This window comes from Pochonia chlamydosporia, chromosome 2 (assembly GCF_001653235.2).
Source record: "Pochonia chlamydosporia 170 chromosome 2, whole genome shotgun sequence".
Classification (NCBI taxonomy): Eukaryota; Fungi; Ascomycota; class Sordariomycetes; order Hypocreales; family Clavicipitaceae; genus Pochonia; species Pochonia chlamydosporia.
In genome coordinates, this window is record NC_035791.1 from 735,376 (window position 1) to 757,716 (window position 22,341).

Genomic DNA, 22,341 nt, shown 5'->3' on the forward strand with positions numbered 1-22,341 from the left:
GGTGGACGTTGGATCCGGAACGTGCGGGTTGATACTTGAGTGTCCAGTGACAATTCAGTTGAGTTCACGCTTCTGAACTGGGAGCTAGTTCCTTTACTTCCGAGGCTAGGTGCCAGTGGTATTTGCCTACATACTTTGTAGTTGGCGCTGTGGCTGAGGAGTCGGATCCATGCCTTTGACATTGAACGCTTCAAGAATAAAAGAATTAGTGTACGCTTGAGTCTGTGATATAGTTCAGTGTTAATTAGCTTGAAGTACGCGTTGTACCAAAAACAGGACGGACTGTTAGGTTTCAGCTGGGAACAAAAGAGCTTACAATAATGTTGGCGCATCAGCCAACAGTCAAAGCGTACTTGTGGACAGAACACTTTCACAAACCGGATCGCTAGGTTTTCCAGCTGAACTCGCTCGAAATTTAAAGTATCGGTTACACAAATGAATCTAGCATTGCAAGATGGCTCTTCAAACGCAGTACGTCCTGTGCCAGCTACCGACCTCCTTGCTCATCAGTTCCAACCGCCTTGTGAAATGACAATGAGAAAGCGCAAAGAGATAACGCGAGCCGGTCCATGCCGAATAGTTCATCCAAGTGTGAACACTTGCTTAACCCTCAGCAGCGCTTCAGCCATGGTATTTGAGTCTCCCGCTTTGGCAATGTGCATCACAGCCAGGCGAACAAGTTTGTAGGCGGCAAAAGACTTTTGACTCTGGTAGTACAACAAATGCATTCACGTTGTCTAATACTCAGGCAGTCTAAGCCAAAGAGGCAAAGAGTCAAGCATGACGGTTGTGTATATCGCGGCGAACAAGCGCACCACAACAGGCTTGACAGCTGATAGCAAGGTGAACATTCTGGTTGAAGAGCCATGTTAGTTACACCATGGCACAAAAGATTATTCCTTCGGCTATTACGAAAAAATGTCATTTGCCCATAAATAGAGGCTCAATTTCTCAGTCTCCATTCGAATCATTATCTCTTCCCAACGCATTGATTACGACAATTCTCTTCCAAACAAATCAACATCATTCCGAATCATCAACATGAACTGCAATTTCAGTTTTCAATATTCCGATGGACATTTCAACAACCATGAAGACTTCATCAGATATCCTCACATGATGCATCAAGATGCTGTCGACTCACAGTATCCGCCTTTCGACTCTGGTGGTGAAGCATCTGGTCCATACTATCTGGATCGACCTCAGCCCGCCCCGAGACCTGATTCTAGGCTGAGCACCTGCTTCGGCCAATACGCGCAGCACGAGTATCAGGGTGACCATGACTTCAATTCCCGGTCCCATAAGACCCTTAACAGGATTCCTTTTGGACATGGGCGGTGTACCCGTAGGGGCGTCGCGGGTGAGATGAGGGATAGACGGAATTCTCACGCTGATGTCCGCATGAGCATATTTGAGGAGGAGTCAACCTTCGATACGGACATGAAATCTCATGCTGATGAGACAGAGATGCACAGGTCACCTCCCCCAGAAGACGGACTGGCCTTGATCCCTCCACAGCACAGAGAAGGCTGTGACAACAAATGGAGACTAAATATGGCGGGTATGGCTGGCCAACTCCTAACAAAGCAGGTACCTCCGAACTTTGCCATTCAGTACATGCAAAACTTGCTACGCGAGCAAGCGGAGGCCAGGCGTGGGTCGACAAACAATACAGCCGATCCTCACGTCACCGAAACAAGGTTCAACAGTATCAACCCAGTACGGTCAAGTGGGCACATCCGCATTGAGATATCAGGAGCAGTTCCTGAAATGTCACTGAGTCCCGAGTCACCAACCTTTATTGGTGTATCCGATTATGAGCAGGGCTCGAGCCAGACTCCACGAATGGAAAGTTTCAGCATGAATGACGGCCCGGGTTGTCAGCCCTTCATTCCTTCGCCGTTGCGGAAAGCGATAGAGACTTTCGAAGAGCGCCAAAGGAGACCATACCACGCGCAAGGTCCCTCGGCAGGGGCACCTGTTCCACATCGTACAACATCGATAGAGATCAAACCTAGCGTTACATACATCGAAGACCATCGAAATGTGTCACGATCTGCGCGCGGTACGGCTGACGAGGATGTGTTCATGTCTGGAGCCCTGCCGTGCGATGACGCCGGGCGATGTAATCACGGCAGTCGCAAGAAGAATCACTCCCGAGTTAGATTTGCCTCAACGGAACCAATGCCGGGGGATGAGCCATCACAACAGCCCCGTCAAAAGGCTCGACGGTCTGTCAAGATATCAACACCTGCGGCTGCATGCAATCATGGATATCGTACGAGACAGAGTCTGGGACGACATGGCAACTAGAGACATGGAGAGGGAGGAAACGGGGACAGAAACACATTGCCTGGTACAATTGTTTGATGAATTAAGTGTTTTATGTGTTTAGCTTGAGGGGACATTCTTTCTGTTGAATATTTGGTTCGTTTGTTAGACGCTGGATGTTTGGCTGCGTTTGCTGAGCCTGTAAATAGTTAAACTTATTGTTGTCTCTTTGACTGCTCAATATGAAGTTACGTTTTTAAGTTTTAATTAACTTCCTCAGAGGGTTATTAGTCATCTGATACATCGGGGTTGAACGTGACGAAGTCGCCTGAAAATTTGCATATCAAGGTATCCTGATTGGCGGGATAGAGACTGTCCGCAGAGGGGAGTCAAACATACTTGACTTGCAAGAAGCTCTCCGTCCCGCATAGTGCAGCAAATTATAAAAGATATGCTGTTTTATTCATGTAGACATATGCATTTGGCTCAAGGCTGCGATACACAACACACATCCAACGCTCTAAGCTTTACAATATAAGTACAATCATCAGACCATCCAAACACACAATATTTCGTTGCCATCATATTCTCCTAAATTTCGCGCGGCGCCCCCCAATTCCCACCCAGCAAAAGCTGCGTCAACGGCGACGGTGACCTTGTAAATCGAGGCATTTGCATACTCAGACCGGCCCCTTCCTTGCCATCTGGAACAGGCGACGCCGTCAAATCAAGTTGTAGCTGTGGAAAGCAATCCTCGTAGTGCCAATTCCCATTATCATCAATACTAAGGAGGATATCTTCGACGAAACGCTCAACAGATTGCGGTTGCAGCGGGAGACTGGTCGTTGTAATTGCGCTCATCTTCATGTTGAGAAGGGATAGTAACTTCTCGTTACCGCCCCTAGACATGGAGAGCAAATCTCGAAGCCCGTACAGCACCTGATTCAGTTCGTGGTTCGAGACACCCGTGTAATCGCTCGTCATGGCGTCGACGACCGCTGTGGCAATCTCGAATGTTTTAAACTCCTGTATCAAGTCAGAAATTGTGCTTCGCTTGAGAAGAGGTGACATACCAGTGTAGGCCCATGTGACTCCAACACCGACGCAGGTATTTGCGAAACCAGCCCCAGGAATCTCGTCGCAATGTCCAACGGATTTACAGTCGGAATGACGATTCCGAAGCGTAGAGCAGCTCTCCAAAGCACAGCACACATCCATTCTCGTGTGACCAGCACGTCGGCACGTTGTATGTCATTACCTAGTGCCCATGCTTCGAATCGCGTTGAATCCTGGAGGCTTTGCTGCAGCATCATGAGACAGTTCTCAGAGAGTGTGCCCTGGGAATTGCTTCCTGAGTCGGCGCTTCGGAGTGCCTCGAAGATACCGGATTGGTCGAATATCCAGAAGAGGTGGACGAGTTTTAGGAAGTCTGGGAATATGTGGGCGATACTGTCTGCTACGCCATACCATGGGAGACGAATGTTGGATTTGAGTATTGCTGGGAGTTTGTGAAGTAATGCGACGCCCCTGTGAGCTGAGTTAGTTGTTGTATAATGATATGGTCGTACAAACTTGACGGAACTAGTACCTCTCTGTGACGAATAAAAGCCAAAACACTCGTCTATATAGCTGTTGTTCCATCTCTGACAGCTTGGCATAGGTAGATTCGTGTTCTAGTCTTAGTATTTGCGCATGAGTGATAGCTTCCCGAAGATAAAGCAGCGCATTGTTCCCGCCGCCTTCCAGATTCTCATAGTACACATGCAAAAAGAAAGATATGCGCAAGTCATCCAAAGGATTCGCAAACTCGGCGTCAGGACCGCCAGCCACGTCTCTCCTTCGACACGCTTGAGCATCACCCTTCCAATCCGTCACCAGCTTCAATTGCCCTACTGTAGCTAATGCAACGGCATCCGCTAGTCTCTGTGAACTGGACCCTGGCCGCGCTGATCCCGATGCCAGCGAGTCTCTCAGCTCAGCGGCGTCGACTATCGGCCACAGAGGGAACAGCCTCGTGGCATATATATCGAGGATGTCCGTGACATGGGATACAGTCTCGTCATCGCCACTTCCGCTTGACGATGAGGAGGGCGTGGCGGGTTTTGTTCTTTGGTTGATTTTCTGAATGGTCTTTTCCCGTAGACCTTTTGGACCGCGGGTTGCTTGTCGCGTGGTGAATGTGCATTCGATTCCAGATGCGCTGCATCCCTCGCAGGGAGGGACTTCTGAACATTTGATCTTGCGGACCTTGCAGGAATCACAGGCCCTTCGGGCAAGGCGTATGCGAGATACCTTTGGACGGCCGGGCATGACTGCGCACACGACGAGCTGGCGTCGATGAGACGTGACGTCAGGTTTATTGAAGCATTCCTGTGAGTGATAATGGTGTTTGAAGGTGATGAGAGGTGAAATTGTGGAGAAATGTGGTGATGGTGGCTTTTTAAGTCGATTTGACTAACGCCGAGTGCGGACTTGGGAAGTTGTTTGTATACCAGGTATGCCAAAAGTCGGCCTCATTTGCCGAGTATGCATTGTACGGCTGAATCAAGTTACGTTGCAAATTGAAGTTGTTCATTTTGAAGTCGCTACACGAGTCACTGGACAACATAAATGAACCGATCTAGCATCACATCACCGGATTGACATATTCAGCACGAACCTAGACTGCTAGAATTGAAACTATGCTAAACATCTAATCATGAAACCTAATGCGTTTACAAGCCGAGAGCCTCTCTTCGGCTGACGCTATTGGGATCAAAATACGGTGCTTCTCCCAGACTGCATACTCGATCACCCGCTCTAGCCGCAGCGTAATCATACGTCGCACAATGAAGAGTCGAGCGATTATCCCAAATAGCTACATCATTCTTGGTCCACTTGAATCTGACCTGCGCATCATGGTTCTGCGTAACCAAGTTGAACAGATACTGCAGAAGCACATCACTTTCATCCTTGGACACCCCGTTTATTCGCTTAGTGAAACCCTTGTTCACGTAGACTGACTTCCACCCTGTCACTGGGTTGGTCCTGATGATGGGATGCACGGCTGTGAGATTTCCACCCTGGTTGAGAGGGGAGCCGCGCTGTCCTTGACGAAGGGGGTTGCCCAGGCGGGCGGCTTCGTCGTGGAAAAAGGATGCATCATGAGTAGCTGTGAGGCCCTCGAGGAACTTCTGCATCGGTGGCGAAAGACGGTCATAGATTTCGTAACCCGACGTCCAGAGCTTTCATGAGATGTCAGTAAAATTAGGTAGATGGCAATTAATGGTGTAACTCACGGTGTCACCGCCTGTTGCGGGCAAAGTGTGAATTTTCAGCATGGCATAGTCAGAGGGAACCTTTTCAAAAGTACTGATTCCAAACTTATCAGTATTCATATCGGAAAAGGTGAGCAAGGTGTGCGACTTACATATCGCTATGCCAACCCGCACTAGCAAATCGCGAAACATCACTCAATTGATGAGTCAAGCCACCACCCTTCTTCTGCTTCTCACTCGAAATGACACTAATTTGATCTCCAAGCTCACTACCTTCTTCAGTCAATGGATGTACATGCAACCCAGAGCTGGTAGGACATCCAGCCAGCTGGGTAAGACGCTCCATAAACGTCTTCATCTCCGTCGGCGTGACATCTTGGTTCTTCAGAAACACAACGCCACGCTGAGAAATTGTCAGAGCGACATCCCGCATCACAGAGTCCTCAGCCTTGATGAGATCCCGGATCTGCACACCAGTAAAAGCCCGACCAATCACAGGAGTGATATCGTCTTGCTCCTTGATGAACTTGTCAAGACTGCCGCTGTAGACAAGCGGCTCTTTCAACGTGGGCCGTGAGTCTGCATGGCCCCCAACAAGTTGACCCTGCTGGCTGGCAGTTGGTGCTGCTGACGGCATGTTTGACAAGGGATGTGTAGTTCAACAGTAAAAGGGCAGGGTAGTTATCCTCTTTAAGAGTAAACTCCGTGAAACTAGCAACTCTTAGCTGATGTCGATTGATATCTAATGACTGCTCAATTGAACCATGTGAAGACGACATCGACTCCATCTATTATACCATCACTTTTGCCCGCACCGGAGAAAATTTCGGAGAAGGCGTCACCTCCGCCTGCGCCACTTACCCCGGACTTTTGCTCGCTGGCCTCTCAGATCGGGTGGCCTAGACCGAATTGCTACCGAGATGTGTGAATGATTCGTGTGTTGTGACAGGGAAACCTGAAATTGACATCAGCACCGCGGCCGGGGAGAGCTATTGATCTGCCAGCTTAGTTCCCTTTGTCCTTTAGTATAAGATGGCCTGATCACGCCCCAGCTTCGCTCGCCTTTTCGATTCGACAAATTGATGTGTTTGTGAGAGTCCGGACTCGGAGAAATCTTCGCATCATACTTTCTGCCTAGGATCGACAAGTTCTTGCAATGGGCAACGACAGCGTGATACCCGCGCCGGTCGTGGACCATGTCTCTGAGACGGGCAAGGCGGAGATTGGTGTCGGTCGCGAGCATTTGCATACTGCGCTGCCGCCTCATGATACGTATGAAGGGAGACATCGGTATGATCCTCTGGCGGAATGGACGGTTGCTGAGGAGAGGGCAGCCGTTAGAAAGACTGATATCCGACTATTGTCTTGGCTTTGTATCATGGTAGGTGATGGTAACTCCACGTCTCTACTTTTATTTGTGGCATGGGCTGACATTTCTCGTTTACAGTTCTTGGGTCTGCAACTTGACCGCGGCAACTTGAGCAATGCATTGGCTGATGACCTCTTGGGAGATCTTGGCCTTACTACCGATGATTACAACAATGTTTGTCACCCGCCAGAGTCAAGATTACGCTGTGGTAGAAGGAAAGTTAACTGTTTCTAGGGCACTACTATTCAGCTCGTTTGTTTCCTCGCCGCCGAGTTTCCAGTACAGTTCTTGACAAAGAGATACGGCTTCAAGAATGTACTACCAGGAGTATGTTACGATATCATCCTGACCAGACAAGATTGTACTAATTCCTCGCCTAGTTGATGTGTGCTTGGAGCGTTGTGTGTAAGCTTAAAAGACCACCTTGTCTCCAGTTACCCAACTAACTCACACCTCTATAGCAACCTTCCAAGCTTTCATGACGGGTCGCACCGCATTCTACATCACACGAGCTCTTATTGGCCTTTTCGAGGGTGGTTTCATCCCTGGTGCCATTTTGATGGCGACTTATTTCTACACCAGTTCCGAGCTATCAGTGCGCCTAGCTGCTTTCTGGTCTACGCTGAATGTCGCAAGTACGTGTCAGTTATTTTCACCTTGAAGTTCCAAGTACTCACCTCATATAGGAGTTATATCCGCCCTCCTTGCCGCTGGCTTCCTCGAAATGAGAGGTGTCGCCGGTCACACCGGTTGGTTCTGGCTTCTCCTCCTAGAGGGTATTCTCACCCTCGTCATTGGCGTGGCATCCTTCCTCTATCTGCCGTTGAGTCCAACAAGCACCAAATCTGTCCTCTGTCCGCGCCCATGGTACAGCGAAAGGGAAGAGGTCATCATGATCAATCGCATCCTGAGAGATGACCCTGCCAAGGGCTTGACCGACATCAAAGAGCCAGTCACTGTCAAGGATGTCAAGGCTGCTTGGTCTGACAAGTCTCTCTGGGGCCTGTACCTGGTCGGCATGATTGCGTATATCCCGGCAACGCCTGTCCAAGCCTACCTGACACTCACGTTGAAGCGTGTTGGAAAGTTCAGCACGCTGGCTAGCAACCTTCTCACCGCTCCATCTGCTGCCCTCCAAATTGTTACTATGCTTGGTCTGGCATATAGCTCTGACTACTTCAACGAGAGGGCATTCCACTGCTTAATTGGCGAGCTTTGGAATCTGCCATTGTTTACTGCACTGCTCACCCTACCGAATGGCGGAAGGGAATGGGGTCGCTATTCAATCATTACGCTTATTTCGGGATACCCCTACTTCCATCCCATTGTTAGCTCTTGGATCTCCGAAAACAGCTTCGATGTCAAGAAGCGCGCCATTGCGGCGGCTACTTATAACGTGGCAGTACAGATGTAAGTATTCGCTGACAATTTTGAGTCGCAGCACTTATGGATACTGACACTTTCGTAGTGGGAGTCTCATCGGAAGTCAGATTTATAGGAAATGGGATGCGCCGTATTACAAAACCGGCAACACGGTCTGTATTTCCATCTTGGCGTTGGCAGTGGTTGTCCTGCTGGTGCAACGGCAGTTCTTGGTGCATCTGAATAACAAGAAGAGGCGTGAGTGGAATGCGATGAGTACGGAGGAACAAGTGGCGTATCAGACGGACAAGGAGGCAAGAGAGATTGATGGAAACAAGCGTCTTGACTTTTTGTTTGCGCAGTAAGCTCCCGGCTTTGGCTGGGGTGTTGTCCCCATTGAGATGGCTTACTGTTGCTGCGAGTGGACTCGGGATTCTCAGAGTAGCTTTGTGGAACGATAGTTAGTCTTCTAGCTTGTTTAATGCAACTGCGTTTGACGCAGAATTGTGGCAATCCATACGTTTACAAGTAACGACGGTTTTTGTCAACACAGATGCTTTAGCCTTCCTTTTAGGACGTCTATTTGCTTCTTGCTCCTCAGCTGTCACGACAAATTGGAAAATGTTACTAGACATCACTAACTTTTCATTATAATTAGACGAAACTCCTCAAATATTGCTATAAAGTAGCTATGTTTTCTTTCGTGTAGTCAATAAGAGTGTAGAGAACACTGCTTGATAATTAACTGTATCAAATGCCTTCCTAACTATGCAAAGTCAATGCGCGTTCAATAAGGACCCATTTCGACTAATTCTCCGACAAATGGATAGAAGAGAACTCCCATGTAGTGTATACTCAGATTTTATTTTGTTACTACTTCTTAGCTAGTATTAATCCTCGATATTAATCTTTACCAGCACACGTCTTTTCTAGATATTCTGCTCTGGCTTACGAAAGCGTCATACCAGAAGCCTTAAACTCCCCCTTTTCAGCAAGCAACACAGGCAAGTCCTCCTTCTCAAACGCTTCCTCGAAGCCCAACTGCTCAGGCTTCCATCCCATAGCCCGCAGCCTATCAGCTCGATTGCGACACCTACAACCAACAACATCAGGTGTGAACTGTCCAAACAGGTCCACGTAGTCGGACTCGGGGATGGATTGTGCCTTGGGCGTAGAAATTCTTCCGGCCTTATAGAGGCCATTTCCAATCATCTCACCAACCTGTCCCCATGTGGTCTCTCCGCTTTCGCAGAAGAAGTACGGGTTCTGCAGCTCTGGGTCGGAATCCTCGGCCTTTTCAACCCAGTGGAGAACCTGGACATAGGCCTAAATTGTTTCGTTAGTTTTTCTGTAGTATAGATACAAGGTTGTCGAATTTACCTTTGCGAGGTCGAGGACATGAACTACTCCCCATCCCTGCTTGCCATTGTCAACGTAGCCGGCGTGTCCATGTTTGCAAGCAAAACGGGTCAATGCCGGGACCTGGGCGAGCTGTAAGCAAGATGTTGGTAGATGATTCATGTAGACATACCTGGATAGAGAGACGCTTGTATTTGCTGTTGTTGCCATAGATGATAGGGGGCATCCAAATGAAGATCCGGGCCATGTTGCCGACCTTCTGTCGGGCCTTCAAGATGGCTGGACACATGTTAGCTATTTCACTTGCTGGGCTTCACATTGGCGGGGGATGCATACCAAGGTCAATCTTGCGATGGGGCGCAGTGTCTGCCAAAGTGTCAACCTGCGCAGGCGTCTTGTCTGAGAAAACTTCGTCGTTGACATTGTTGCCGGGTGAGGCGTCACTGAGAACGCTGGCACCGCTTTGGTGAAGGTAAATAGTTTTCTTGCCTGAACGAGATTGAATCAATTAGTCTTGACTTAAATTCATCAGTTAATACCAAAGACATACCCTGACTTGCACGCTCCTCAATTCCGGCAAGGATTGCCTGAGCAGACTCCAAATGATCGGCAGTTGCAGTGTGGAAGACCACATCGCTCTGGGCGCTCAGTTTCTGAATCAACTTTGAGTCGTTCAGATCACCAAGAACTGCCTTCACTCCTGCATTTCAATTAGCTCAATCGACACGAATCAAAGCTTCCTCCAATTGATGCGCTCCTACCGTCTTGTTCGAATTCCTTGGCAGCAGCCTCCCGGCGAACGAGGGTAGTAATCTCATACTGTCCCTCAGCCAGCAAGAGGTCAATGATCTCGCGACCAACATAGCCTGGACCAACGATGAAAACTTGGCTCTTCATTTTGATTCTTTTGTTCAACGAAAATTATTATCACGATAAAAGTTCCCAGCTGATCCGAGTGAGGAGATCCAGAAGCTATTCGTAGTGCAGCGTAAGTGGCGCATTTTATAGACGCGCTAGTGATTTGTAAGCTCCGAGTTAAGCTTTTTTGCCGGCGGGAATAGTTGGGAATGTTTTTCCAAGATTGCGAACTAAAACCGAGATGTTGCCTTTCATAGGGGGAGAAAAGTGTGAATTACTAAGACAAATCTCTGCAAATGTGGCCCCCTTATTCTAGGACATGTCTGATTGCACAGGATCTGGTTTTAGGAGCGAGAACTAGGCTCTTTCTGGGAAACTTGGTTCCTCTTTTTGAAACGGCCCTGTTGAAGGTGGTGGGGATCGATCCGTCCCGGCAGTGAATCCATGACGTTAGGACAGAAAAACCTGACATGATTGCTAATCCGGTCTACTGGATGTATGGCAGGTTGTGGGAAGACGAGGGAAGGGACTTGATTTTGTATGATGATGATGGATGAAGTGTTGCTAGGGGGGTTGATGTCGTTCCCTTCCCCCTTCTCAGGACCTACGACTGCCATTGTTCATTCCGCAACAAACACTCTCTTTGTTTAGTTAAAGATGGTTCTGAATTCGTTGTAGGGATAGCCTTAGGTGTGAATAATTGGTATCAACTGACTTGTCTGCCACGCAACCTTGGAATTAGTGTTTGCTACAACATTCCACGCTGCCAGGAGCCTAAAAATCCTAGACACAGTCCATGGCAAATCGTAAACCATAGTGCTCTAGGAAGAAAAGAACAGCAAACGAAACGTTGGTTCCGGTGACAGAATGCCTCCCGCCACCCGCGGAAGTGACAATGTCGGCGGCTTGGCCTGCGAGGTGGAAGATAGTGCCGCGTATGCCAAGTCGCATGTTGATTGTTTCGCTGAGTAGCGGATGGCAAGCAGAGCGAAAACGAGATTCTTCGGATCAATTCAACATGAAATTATATGTGTGAATCTTTAAGTTACCATAAACTCCGCAGTCATTATTCATAACTTGGACATTATAGTGATGTTGCACCCCGAATGTCACCCTGATCGAGTGAGAGGAGCTCACACAAATCTTCTGGGGCTCGTGGTGAGCTACATCTCACGCCCCGTTAGTTGGAGGGTTATATGGCTGATCACATGTATATGGGTGCTTAGCCTTGGCTTGATTTTGGCCGTAAATAGAGGTGTAGTAACGGTCAAAGGTCAGCAGAACAAAGTCAGGATCCTGAAGCGGTATCTTGGATGGCCAACATGGATTTTCATCCAAGCCGTCGTTGGGGAGAGGGTTTGCCGCATGACCAAATTTCATGCCCCATTCTGGTCTTTGCGCCACCGGCACCTCGGCATAGGTTATAGTTTCGGAACCGTCCTTCACAATATTTTGCTTCTGAGCTGGTGCATTCCTGACTCGTTGTACCAAGTCGGTGTCTGATATGGCCTTTACCGGCCCTTTGAAGCAGACTCCTTTCCAAAGCTTACCAGCGTCCTGGTTCTCTTTCCATGGAACCCAGCGGAGGAGTTGCCCATTGCCAAGCGGTTTCCCGGCCCATATCCAAGCATCGTCTTGCTTATTCAGGAGATATGCAGGTGGGTTTACCCGCTTCCGGAGCGCATGTAATGATAGCCCATTGAGGACTAACTCGGATAGCAGAACTGTAGTGATAACATGCCTGGGTATATGCCTTGGGGCACTCCTTGACTACGTTAGTGGTCTTTGCGTTGGCATCATAGTGTACTGAAGTGATGACGAGGTTGTCTGTGACAGTCTTATCTTTAACACAGGATCGAAACTGGATAGTATTCTTGTACCGGCCTAGTCGTCTTGTAGAATAGCCGTTTTGAATTTTGCAGGGTTTTTTATTGTTGTTGTTATTGCCATTCCCGTTGCCGCCATTGCCCCTGGTGCTGCCGCCTTTCTTGGGTGCTCGAGGTTTGTCTTGGTTGGTGGGATTACCGTCGTCGTTTTTCTTTCCGCTGCCCTATCTAATGTTCTTGGGTGGTTTGAACCCTGTTACGCCGTTGGAAACAGTACTTAGGATGTCAAAGGCTTTCTTGATGTCATCTGGCACAAGATTGCTCTCACCACCACAAGGGCTAAGCCACCATTTGAAAGCCCCCGCGGGATCCTCCCCTTCTGGATAGATGTAGGATGCCATTTGTGCAGCAGTTGCAGTTGTCTTTCTCTTGGAAGTAACTTTTCATGAGGCGCAGACATCAGCAGCCTGATGTCCACCTCCATCTCCCTTGACATCCAGGGTAGAAGCTATGTTGAGCTTTCCTTTTCTTTGAGTACCGTTTGAATATATCCTAGTAAATCTTGAGCCTTAGAATTGCCAAAAAGAAAACAGAGAGTTTTTGTAGACGAATGTGGTGTGACTTCTTTATGGGTCTCTGTCACCAGTTTGTTGGCGCCACAAGCTAACAGTTGTTCATATATTGTCTTTAATATATATCTTGTCAAATTAATCATGTCTGGTATTAAAGACACAGTGACTACTGCAAACCCTTCTGCTCATTAGCTGCGTATGCAACACGCTCGTCAAACAGTTTCACTACGCCATAAACCCTCATCCGATTATTCCGCCCCCGGGAGCTTTTGCCCCTCCATGTAATTACTGTAAGCAATGTGACCCGCGCGACTCTGATGATATTACGACAGGCAAGCAGGGTAAACGGTAAATGTCAACAAAGTTTATTCCCAAGATCGTTGATTTGGCCGATTGGTGTAAATTATTCGTATGCAACCTCGTGGTGTACCGGCACGATAAACAAGGGCCGGCTGGCAATTTTATAGCTTGGCGACTTCAATGTTGGTCAGGGTCCAGAACTAGCTTACATCTCCAGGCGCCTACTACCACCGCATGCCAAGATGCCAAGGGAGGTTGGGCCTGTCAAGTTTGCTTGTCCATTTTCTGCAGAGCTCCGCTTTAAGATTTTAAAAAAAAATACGCCAGCACCAAGTGTTTCCAACATGTTTCTCCTTCACCTCACCTCTCTACGCATCTTCCCATACTCGGGGCTTTGTATTATTCTCTTCCGTTTTCACGTATTTGCAAGACTTCAAAAAAACACAACTACTGCACTATCATTTCCTGTGCCGAGTCATGACACCCCTCAGTGAAATTACGTATTCACATGATGCCACGGTGTCGGCCGTGCGTGACTACTACACATTTCTAACGAAAATGTATCTTGACGACCACCTCATCAAGGAACCGCCTGAAGGTGGCTGGATATCCATTACAGCTGAAAGCATGCGAGGCCTCGGAAAGACGGACCAAGTTATCTCACTGCTTCGCCATCTCCCTTACATCGACTCTCCTGGCTATGATGATGGCCCTGACGCACTTCCCCACTGTACGTTTGCCGACTGGCATGGTCGAGCAGAGGAAGACAGTTTCCTACTTGGTACTGACGCTGCGGAACACGCAAGAATGTCTTCTGAGGGCGCTAGCATCTATGAAGACGTGCCTCCTCACGTTGTTGGTCTTACCTGGGACTCTGAAGAGCGTTACCGTTTCTTGCTTGACACGAAACTTGGTGTTATATACTGGGTTGATTGCGACTATGATGTGAGGCATCGTTCAGGCCGAGAACCTGTCAGAGACGATGCTTACGACTACGCTCCTGAAAATGAGGCTGATGCCTTCCGTGGCGATGCTGGTACATGGGCTATTGTGGATTTTTTTGAAGTCCTGAAGGAGCAGTACCAGACACTGAGTTTTCTTCCGCGGAGCTCTACGAGGGTATGCAATGTAAAGGCGGGGGAGCACCCAGATGATGCAGGCAGGAATGACCTAATAGCTGGTATATATCGCCAGCACGGATGGCCTAATATGCAGCTCTTCCGGAAAGACGATTGCCTAGAGGCTATTCGTAACGCGTTGGTGGAGCATAAGTACTCCAACGATAATTTTTAGACTTTGATAAGCAGAATGGCATTAGTTGTAACATTACAAGCACTTTGTATGCTTCGAGACTTTTGCAAAAGCCGAAAGATAACCCGATATCAAATTAATATGAGGAGACCTGAGTCCTGTTACGTAAACAATTCGATATACATGGAAATAAACCAGCACAGCAACACGACGCCACATGTTACCCATACCCAGCGCCAAGTGGTCACCTTAAGACTTGGGCGATAGAGCCCACTGGGTCATTTATTTATAGCCTCCATATATACGGGGCGTGCATATGTACCCTCATATATTACCCTTCTTATCCACCACCACCAGCCAAAAGCCAACTGCTACCGTTAGTCCGTTGCCCCAACAAGACGGCCTCACCAAGGACTGCAATACTACAATGTCCAGTCAGGGTACACTTGTCAGAAGAGTGTCGACAAATACATGACTTTCAGTCTTGCTGAATTTAGCAAGTGGAATCCTGCCGTCGGCTCAGACTGGCTTTCCATGGCCAAATCCGTTATATCGCAAGATAGCTATGGAATAATAAAGGAAGATAACGGAAATAACTGATTGAATTGAACTACTTGACTGACTAACTATCTGAATGACTGTCTAAAGGAATGTCAGAAATAAAGGGGAAAATAACTCTCTTTTATAGACTAATTTGAGGGATTTTCCTAACACTAAAGAAGAAGCTAAAAGGAAGAAAGGTTTAAAAAGCAATAAATATTAAAAAGAGAGTTTAATAGAATTAAGAAATATTAAACCTTCTCTTATTAATATATCTCTCTAGCTTAGATTAAGAGTCTTTAATTTAAGCTATATTCTAATTAATTAATTCTTCCTTTTCTTTTCTTTTAATCAGAGCATTGCTTGTATTGTATTTATTGTATTTTTTGGGGGTTGCTTGTATTTTGTATTGTATTTATTTTGTATTATATTGTATTTGTATTTTTTACCTACTCTATGTATTGTATTGTATTTTATATTATATTAAATACAATATAATACAAAAATATAATACAAAAATACATTATATTTTAATTAGAAAAAAGAAATACTAAAAAAATCCCTAGAAATTCTATTTAGCTATAATAGTAGCTAAAAATAGCTAATAAATTAGTAATAGGGCTAGAAATAGCTATATTAGCTATAATTAGCTTCTAAAAACCTACTTTAAATTAGGCTATATTTTTGCATTACATGGAAATTAAACTTAGAACCTTAAGAAATTACTATTAATAGTAACTGCCTATAAATATAAAAATACAATGTATTTAAATACAATATAATGTATTTTTTGCCTAGCCTATATATTGTATTTTGTATTGTATTGTATTTAAATACAATACATCTAAGATCCTATGTATTGTATTTTGTATTGTATTTAAATGCAATACAATACAAATACAATACAAAAATACATTTTGTATTGTATTTTTTGGCAATGCTCTGACCGTCGGGCTCAGCCCGTTGCACATAGCCACATAATAAACGAATTTACCTCCTTTTTTTTGCAAAAAGGAAAAAAACCTTTGTCCACGGCGCCACAACAACGTATACACTCCACAGAGCATCTGACTAAGACTGCAAGCCCAGCAGCGTTTCATGGTAGTAGCCCCTAAAGCAGCTTGTCAGTTATCTTGGGCTGTACAAGGGATGACTTCGGCTTCCTATACCACTAATCACTCCCTGGTGTCGGGTTTCTTTCCAAGCAGCGGGCACCCAACATCATTGTAGACTTATCGCCTCTCCAAGATACATTATATTAACACTGCTTTTTTAATTATATTAACTTAGCCTATTTTTTGTGGGTTGATTTTTTTGGTGGGGTTTTTAATTATGTTAACTTAACATGGTTGGCGCATTAATGTTAGGACATATCGTCGCTGCCCGGAAGTGACGATACGGTCGACTTCCCCGGCCTCGGTTCATTCCACGACCAAGAAGAGGATGACCGAATTACTGACGCAGCAATGGACTGGGAGAAAAGAAGGAAATCCGTATTTGAGGGGGAGAAAAGAAGTATAATCCATTTTACAAAAACTGCCTGTACAATAGCAAGACATTTCCCAATAATGCACTGACGTGGCCCCAGAGCATGGTGGTCTACATTGCGGTAGTACTGGCAATACAAATAAGGCTCGTCATGGCTGATGAACCAAACACTCGTTTGGCGGATAACCATGAATGTTCAATCATTACTCGCGGCTTGCTGTGGCTCAAATCAGCTGTGCATAGTGTGACTAGAAAGGTGCTAGTATGGGAGAAGCTGGAATGACGATTCTTTTTAAATCCGAGAGGTCCGGAAAGACCTCCTTGGGTTTCCTAACATGTTCTGGAGTGATAACATCTCATTTTTTAGAACCAGCGATTCAATAAAGCCGAGGTCTAGACCCGTCACGCAACCCAAAGGACCGGATGGGCTGTGCACTTAGCGCCGCATCCGTTGGCAGTCAATCAACTTGGGTGTGATTTCAGAAATTTATTATATTTCTTGTGCGTAATAATGCAAACTTTTCGAAATTGCATTGCATGAGGCACACATATATCTTTACAAGATTATGTTGTAATGCGAGATCAAACTAAGCCTTAACAACTCAGAACGAAATCCGAGAATGCTTCGACTCCCTGATTCTTTGACCATACACGTAAAAGATGAAAGGCAGGGGAATAAAAGCAACAGCAATAAAGCCGAGGAGCGAGGTTCCCCAGCCAACTCTCAGCCTGTCGTATAATGCGGGACCGGCAAGTGGTAGAAATGTTGCAGAAAGACAGCGAAAGATGGTGTTTGACGCGGTAACTGAAGCGGCATAGACGGTATATGCATCGACGAGATACAAAGTGGTAGCCATCTGCGCAAGTGTTAGAGATGCAGTGGTATTCTCAAGCAAGGACTGGGAGGGGTAGCTTACGTATGTTATGATCATGCCAGCACCAATAAAACCTGTTCCAATAATAGGTAGAATCCAATGCAACTTTTGCTCGGCTGTCCAGCCGTACCAAAAGAGTCCGATAGGCACGCAGAACCCGCCGATAATAAGAATTGGAAGTCGATATTCTGGCTTTACCTCGCCACCGTGCCTCTTAGCTAAATATGCAGAAAGCTTATCCGACACACTGCTACATAATAACACTCCTAATATCGATCCCACACCTAGTCCAAGCGTCGCCAAGCCAGACGGACCGCTTCCGAAACCATATTGAATGCCAAAGACTCGCGGGAAGGTGGTAAAACAAAGGTATAAATAACTGTAGACAGTTGCAGTGTAAAGTGACAGTAGAAAGACAATAGGCAATAGGAGCATTTTCAATGGACGGAAAATAGAGAACCTAAAGAGCACTCGTGCCGTTTTGCCAGTATTAAGAGCTGAGCGAAGCTTTAGGTTGCCTGTCTCTCTGCGCAAATGCACTGTCCTACGTTGCAGCAATACGAATGGATAGGACTCTCGCATGAATAGTACTACAACTATTGCAAGCGGAGAACCCACGATGGTGATTATCCAGAAAACCCATCGCCACCCTAACGCAGGAGCCAGGTACCCTCCAGCAATAGGTCCGATAGACGGCCCTAGAACAACGCCAATAACATATACTCCCATAACTCTCGCGCGCTTCTCTTGTGGCACTATGTCCACAATGGAACCCGTGCCAAGTGTAACGGGACATGAGCTGGCGATACCAGCTAAGAGTCGGAATATAATAAGGGCTCCAAGACTGTCTGCTACAGCGCACGCCACGTTGAATATTAGAAACAGGACGATGCAGACCTTATACAATATGGCGCGCCCGTACATTTCGGACAGTGGTGCAATAATGATGGGACCGCATACCCAGCCTAGCAGATAAATTGTCGTCACCAAAACTGCAAGTGTGTCGCTGGTTGAGTTGAAGTGCAGCATGATATCTTCCGCTGCAGCAGCACTAATTGTTGAGCCTATTGGTCTGCGTAAACAAAGTGAAGGTACCACCGCGTTAGCCTTGGGCATGGCTCATGTTGAAAGTTTGCTGCGGTCAGCGAAGGGTGAATGGAACGTACGAGAATAGCGTCATTGCCGTCACCATGCCAATTGCAGCCGTCTTTTTGCCCGAAGACCAGTTCATAGCATTGTCTGGATCGTCAGGTCCATCAAAGTCGATTATGTTTGAACTTATGGCCGTGTGGCTGGACTTGTCTGCGTTAGAGAAACGCCTGGTATCTGCTTTTCTGTGCCCAGGTTGAGTCCCCAACGCTTCAGCAGAGGCTTGCGATGATATCCCTGCGTCAGCCATTATGATGAAGTTGAAATTGCAGAAAGAGCTGCTGAGATCAATATTATGCAAGGTCTAAACCACAAAAAAAAAAAAAAAAGGGCTGTAGGAGGTATCATACTCGAGTTGTTGGAGTGGTAATTGGGGCCTATCTTCTGACTCTGGTAGTGAGAGATTTATCGGGAAAAAACAAAAAGACTCCCCTCTGCATTAATCTGGTTGGGTATAGCAGCCGTAGCACACCAGAGCCGCATTTGCATCGTACTGTACATGAATGACCCTTTCTCGTTAGACCATCCAACCCCACCCCAGCAACCAAACGGCAAATTGGGCCGGGGTAGCCCGAATAGCGAAAATGGCAGCCCGGCCGGATATCTATCCTCCCAAACAGGCAGTCACCGGGTTCTTCCCGAGCGTGGCAGGCACCTGAAGTGGGGCCTAGTCCCCCTGGCTTCGGTGAATCCATGTTTGGAGCACCATCACTTTAGTCCCACACATTTTTATTGTTAAGAAAAAGAACAATGCCGTTCCATGTCTTGCACCGACACTCAGACTCTCCTCTCACAACGTGCTAGCTAGGTTATTTAGGGTAGGCTAGCACCAAGGATGATGTCTGCAGGCTCAGAAAGGGTCAAGGTAATGCCGAGGGTTGACCTCCACCCTTTGTTATTTGCCTGATTAGCAATTCTTCGGCGTTTCCCTCACAGGTCATGTTGTTCGTTTTCCGCTGTCTCCTATGAACCAAGTGGGCAACACTTGGCTGTTCCAAGCCTAATGGTCAACATTTGGTCGACTGGCCAATGAGAATCGAAGGGGCAGGTACGACAAATCTTTTTGAAGACAACCAGGACGAAAGAAATGACGAAAGAAATGACGAAAGAAATGACAAAAGAAATAACGAAAGAAATGACGAAAGAAACGACGAAAGAAATGACAAAAGAAATGACGAAAGAAATAACGAAAGAAATAACAAAAGGAATGACGAAAGAAATAACGAAAGAAATAACAAAAGGAATGACGAAAGCAATGACGAAAGAAACGACGAAAGAAACGACGAAAGAAACGACGAAAGAAATGACAAAAGAAATGACAAAAGAAATGACAAAAGAAATGACAAAAGAAATGACAAAAGAAATAACGAAAGAAATAACAAAAGGAATGACAAAAGAAATGACAAAAGACATAACGAAAGAAATAACGAAAGAAATGGCGAAAGAAACGACGAAAGAAATGACAAAAGAAATGACGAAAGAAACGACGAAAGAAACGACAAAAGAAATGACGAAAGAAATGACGAAAGAAATGACAAAAGGCCGTAATATGCAACAGGTAGCTGGAAAATCACACATTAGACTCGTCGACCTCAGTTGGCGCCGAACCATATCCCGAATAGCATACTCGCTGATGTGGCCCTGAGAACACGATTGTTATCCTGTTTGGGGGGTTGGCATTCGTAAGATGCTGCGGGTCAGAGCCATTGGTGTTATCTGTAGGATTCAAGGTGTAAAAGAAAGCTGCTGTTTGGTAACATATAGATGTAGGTTAGTCAACAAGTATAGGACTGAACCGGTTCTTCCCGCAAGAATCGTCTCTAAAGCACGGAGCAACCAACATGCAGCTTTTCACCGTGTGATGGGCCGTGATTGTTGTTGGCTTCAAAACCAACAGCATGTGAGTTGCATATGAGCCCCGCTTCACAGATTATTTAGCTGTTGGGTGTGGTAGTTTTATGTCTCGTCATCCCAGCCTCTTAGCGTGTGGGACAGCTTCTCTTGCTGAACGCCGACCTGTGGAGAGGAGCCTGCAGTCAGACTGATATAGACACGAGAAGACCGAGTTGCAAACGGCGCAGCTCTGATATAAATGGTGCAGCTGCAGTAGAGTAACTTTGGTCTTCTCCATGGTCTCCATGGTGGCGAATTCCCCCTCTTTCGGTTTAATCATGTTCAACACCTGGAAACAAAGCAGCAACTCGTACGTAGTTCTTTCGACAGGGCCGCCATTTGAGCGGCCACAAAATGGGAAGCATCGGCGGTCAGCCTGCAACGCCTGTCGCAATAGCAAGGTGCGTTCCGCCTGAACCCTCAAACTGTCCACACGTACCATACGCCCTTATATCTTCTAACATGAGTGAAAACGATTGTCGCGCCTAGATACGATGTACAAACGAGCTCACTGGTTGCGGAAACTGTCAAAAAAGGAGCCTGGATTGCCAATACGGCACCGAAGGTGGCACTGAGTTCAACATCGGGGCCGTGCAAGGACGACGTAAGCTGAGACAAAAGTCGGGACTAGCTCTGTCTGTGTCCCCTGCTACACGTGAGACAACCCCTGGGGACGATGTTGTCAGTCCTATAGTTTTCAGATATTAACAGGCTTCATATCAGATGATCTCGATAGGCCCCAAGTTCAAATTAGTCGCAAGGACACAGATTGGACAGACTCGGAAATTACGCTTGGACCAGCTACAGGCCTTTCGTCTGGATCCCAAATGGGTTCTCCAAACACCAACATCGCTAGTCTTCGGTCGGACAGAACTCTAGATCTCGCAAATGGGATATCTGACTTCGTAGACCATACTGGACATATACCAAGAGGCAAGGCTTTCTTAGATCAATTGCCTCTCGAGCACCCCGTGAACACTTCAGGTAGCGACCCTTGCGGTTCTGATCGCTCTCCATCCCTTCATATTTTGGCCAACACGGATATTACTGAACCCACCGAGATCGGGTTCACTGGAGACAGTACATCTCAAAGCATCACGCCCGTCTTCTCCAATACCAGCTCTCTCTCTTGCCTATGTCCTGTCACCGCTTTGGACACCTGGGAGACCCTGATTACCGACATTTCCTCAAATGGAGGCTCCACGGATAGTCTTGCGAGATGTCAAAAGGCGGCCATGTTAAGTTGCGAGGCACTGGTCCGCTGCCATGGGTGCTCATCGCGGTCGCAGGACGTCATGCTACTCATCGACATCTGCGCAAAGCTGCTTGAAAGTCTAAAGTCGCAAGATGGAGAGTTTTCCCTGCTCCACCGGCGAAGTGATCGCCGACTGTCATTGTACGAGTATTCGACAGAACACGGTATGGCAGAAGATGACGAGGATGACGACGAGAAACATATCCTGCACAGCTTTTGGATGGCACGGATGCAAAGGCTAGGGCGCTTAATAGCTAGAGTCGGGATGTTACTAGATGGAGAAGAGTGGTCGGCGCACAGGGGCTTACTTCAAGGCGTGCAGGTGCTGTTTACAAATGTGATGTTCGGCTGGCAACCTTAGTAGGATCATTTGTATCAACATAGATAAGGACTAAATTTGCGCCGTTCATGGTAGAAAATACCCTGACTAGATGAGATACTGGTTAGCTCTTGGTGGCAATTGAAGTTCCCAGAACTATCTATTTGTCCAAGTGTTTTTAATCCGCACGGTTAGCGTCGATAAGTAACCAAACGCTATTTCCCGCTGCAGAGGTCTCGGATTGACTGCTAAAGTTGGGGCCGACATCAATTACGCTAACCTACACTAACAAGTTAAAGGAGCTGGCAAAATAACGCAAGGGCATCTTCTCCTGTTCAACGGAGGAAAATAAAGGGCGCAAACGTAAGCAAACAGAAGACTCAAAGCTTAGTCTTGA

At 46.8% G+C, this 22,341-nt stretch overlaps 8 protein-coding genes across 8 annotated transcripts; 4 read left to right on the plus strand and 4 right to left on the minus strand.

The window, feature by feature from the left end:
* Positions 1–1,041: 1,041 nt before the first annotated feature.
* VFPPC_02355 (hypothetical protein) lies at positions 1,042–2,313 on the plus strand (the record flags this gene model as incomplete). Its single annotated transcript, XM_018282018.1, has 1 exon — positions 1,042–2,313. The coding sequence occupies one exon, from the start codon at positions 1,042–1,044 to the stop codon at positions 2,311–2,313; it is 1,272 nt and encodes a 423-aa protein (XP_018146308.1).
* Positions 2,314–2,862: 549 nt separating this feature from the next.
* On the minus strand, positions 2,863–4,581 carry VFPPC_02356 (fungal specific transcription factor domain-containing protein; the record flags this gene model as incomplete). Its single annotated transcript, XM_018282019.1, has 3 exons — positions 2,863–3,297; positions 3,345–3,798; positions 3,860–4,581. 3 exons carry the CDS (start codon positions 4,579–4,581, stop codon positions 2,863–2,865), a joined length of 1,611 nt encoding a protein of 536 aa, XP_018146309.1.
* A 404-nt stretch (positions 4,582–4,985) lies between these two features.
* VFPPC_15483 (TfdA family taurine dioxygenase) lies at positions 4,986–6,165 on the minus strand (the record flags this gene model as incomplete). Its single annotated transcript, XM_018293236.1, has 3 exons — positions 4,986–5,495; positions 5,550–5,622; positions 5,681–6,165. 3 exons carry the CDS (start codon positions 6,163–6,165, stop codon positions 4,986–4,988), a joined length of 1,068 nt encoding a protein of 355 aa, XP_018146310.1.
* Positions 6,166–6,684: 519 nt separating this feature from the next.
* On the plus strand, positions 6,685–8,624 carry VFPPC_02357 (MFS transporter; the record flags this gene model as incomplete). Its single annotated transcript, XM_018282020.1, has 7 exons — positions 6,685–6,909; positions 6,976–7,071; positions 7,132–7,224; positions 7,278–7,302; positions 7,359–7,532; positions 7,584–8,307; positions 8,366–8,624. 7 exons carry the CDS (start codon positions 6,685–6,687, stop codon positions 8,622–8,624), a joined length of 1,596 nt encoding a protein of 531 aa, XP_018146311.1.
* A 583-nt stretch (positions 8,625–9,207) lies between these two features.
* VFPPC_02358 (NAD dependent epimerase/dehydratase family protein) lies at positions 9,208–10,515 on the minus strand (the record flags this gene model as incomplete). The annotated part of the gene is made up of 6 exons (XM_018282021.2): positions 9,208–9,585; positions 9,640–9,741; positions 9,791–9,897; positions 9,955–10,107; positions 10,169–10,318; positions 10,380–10,515. The coding sequence occupies 6 exons, from the start codon at positions 10,513–10,515 to the stop codon at positions 9,208–9,210; spliced, it is 1,026 nt and encodes a 341-aa protein (XP_018146312.1).
* A 3,136-nt stretch (positions 10,516–13,651) lies between these two features.
* VFPPC_02361 (hypothetical protein) lies at positions 13,652–14,467 on the plus strand (the record flags this gene model as incomplete). Its single annotated transcript, XM_018282023.1, has 1 exon — positions 13,652–14,467. One exon carries the CDS (start codon positions 13,652–13,654, stop codon positions 14,465–14,467), a length of 816 nt encoding a protein of 271 aa, XP_018146314.1.
* Positions 14,468–16,328: 1,861 nt separating this feature from the next.
* Positions 16,329–16,643, minus strand: VFPPC_02362 (hypothetical protein; the record flags this gene model as incomplete). The annotated part of the gene is made up of 1 exon (XM_018282024.1): positions 16,329–16,643. The coding sequence occupies one exon, from the start codon at positions 16,641–16,643 to the stop codon at positions 16,329–16,331; it is 315 nt and encodes a 104-aa protein (XP_018146315.1).
* A 4,005-nt stretch (positions 16,644–20,648) lies between these two features.
* VFPPC_13254 (fungal zn(2)-Cys(6) binuclear cluster domain-containing protein) lies at positions 20,649–22,020 on the plus strand (the record flags this gene model as incomplete). Its single annotated transcript, XM_022428871.1, has 4 exons — positions 20,649–20,771; positions 20,860–21,025; positions 21,094–21,962; positions 22,015–22,020. 4 exons carry the CDS (start codon positions 20,649–20,651, stop codon positions 22,018–22,020), a joined length of 1,164 nt encoding a protein of 387 aa, XP_022284546.1.
* Positions 22,021–22,341: the final 321 nt, after the last annotated feature.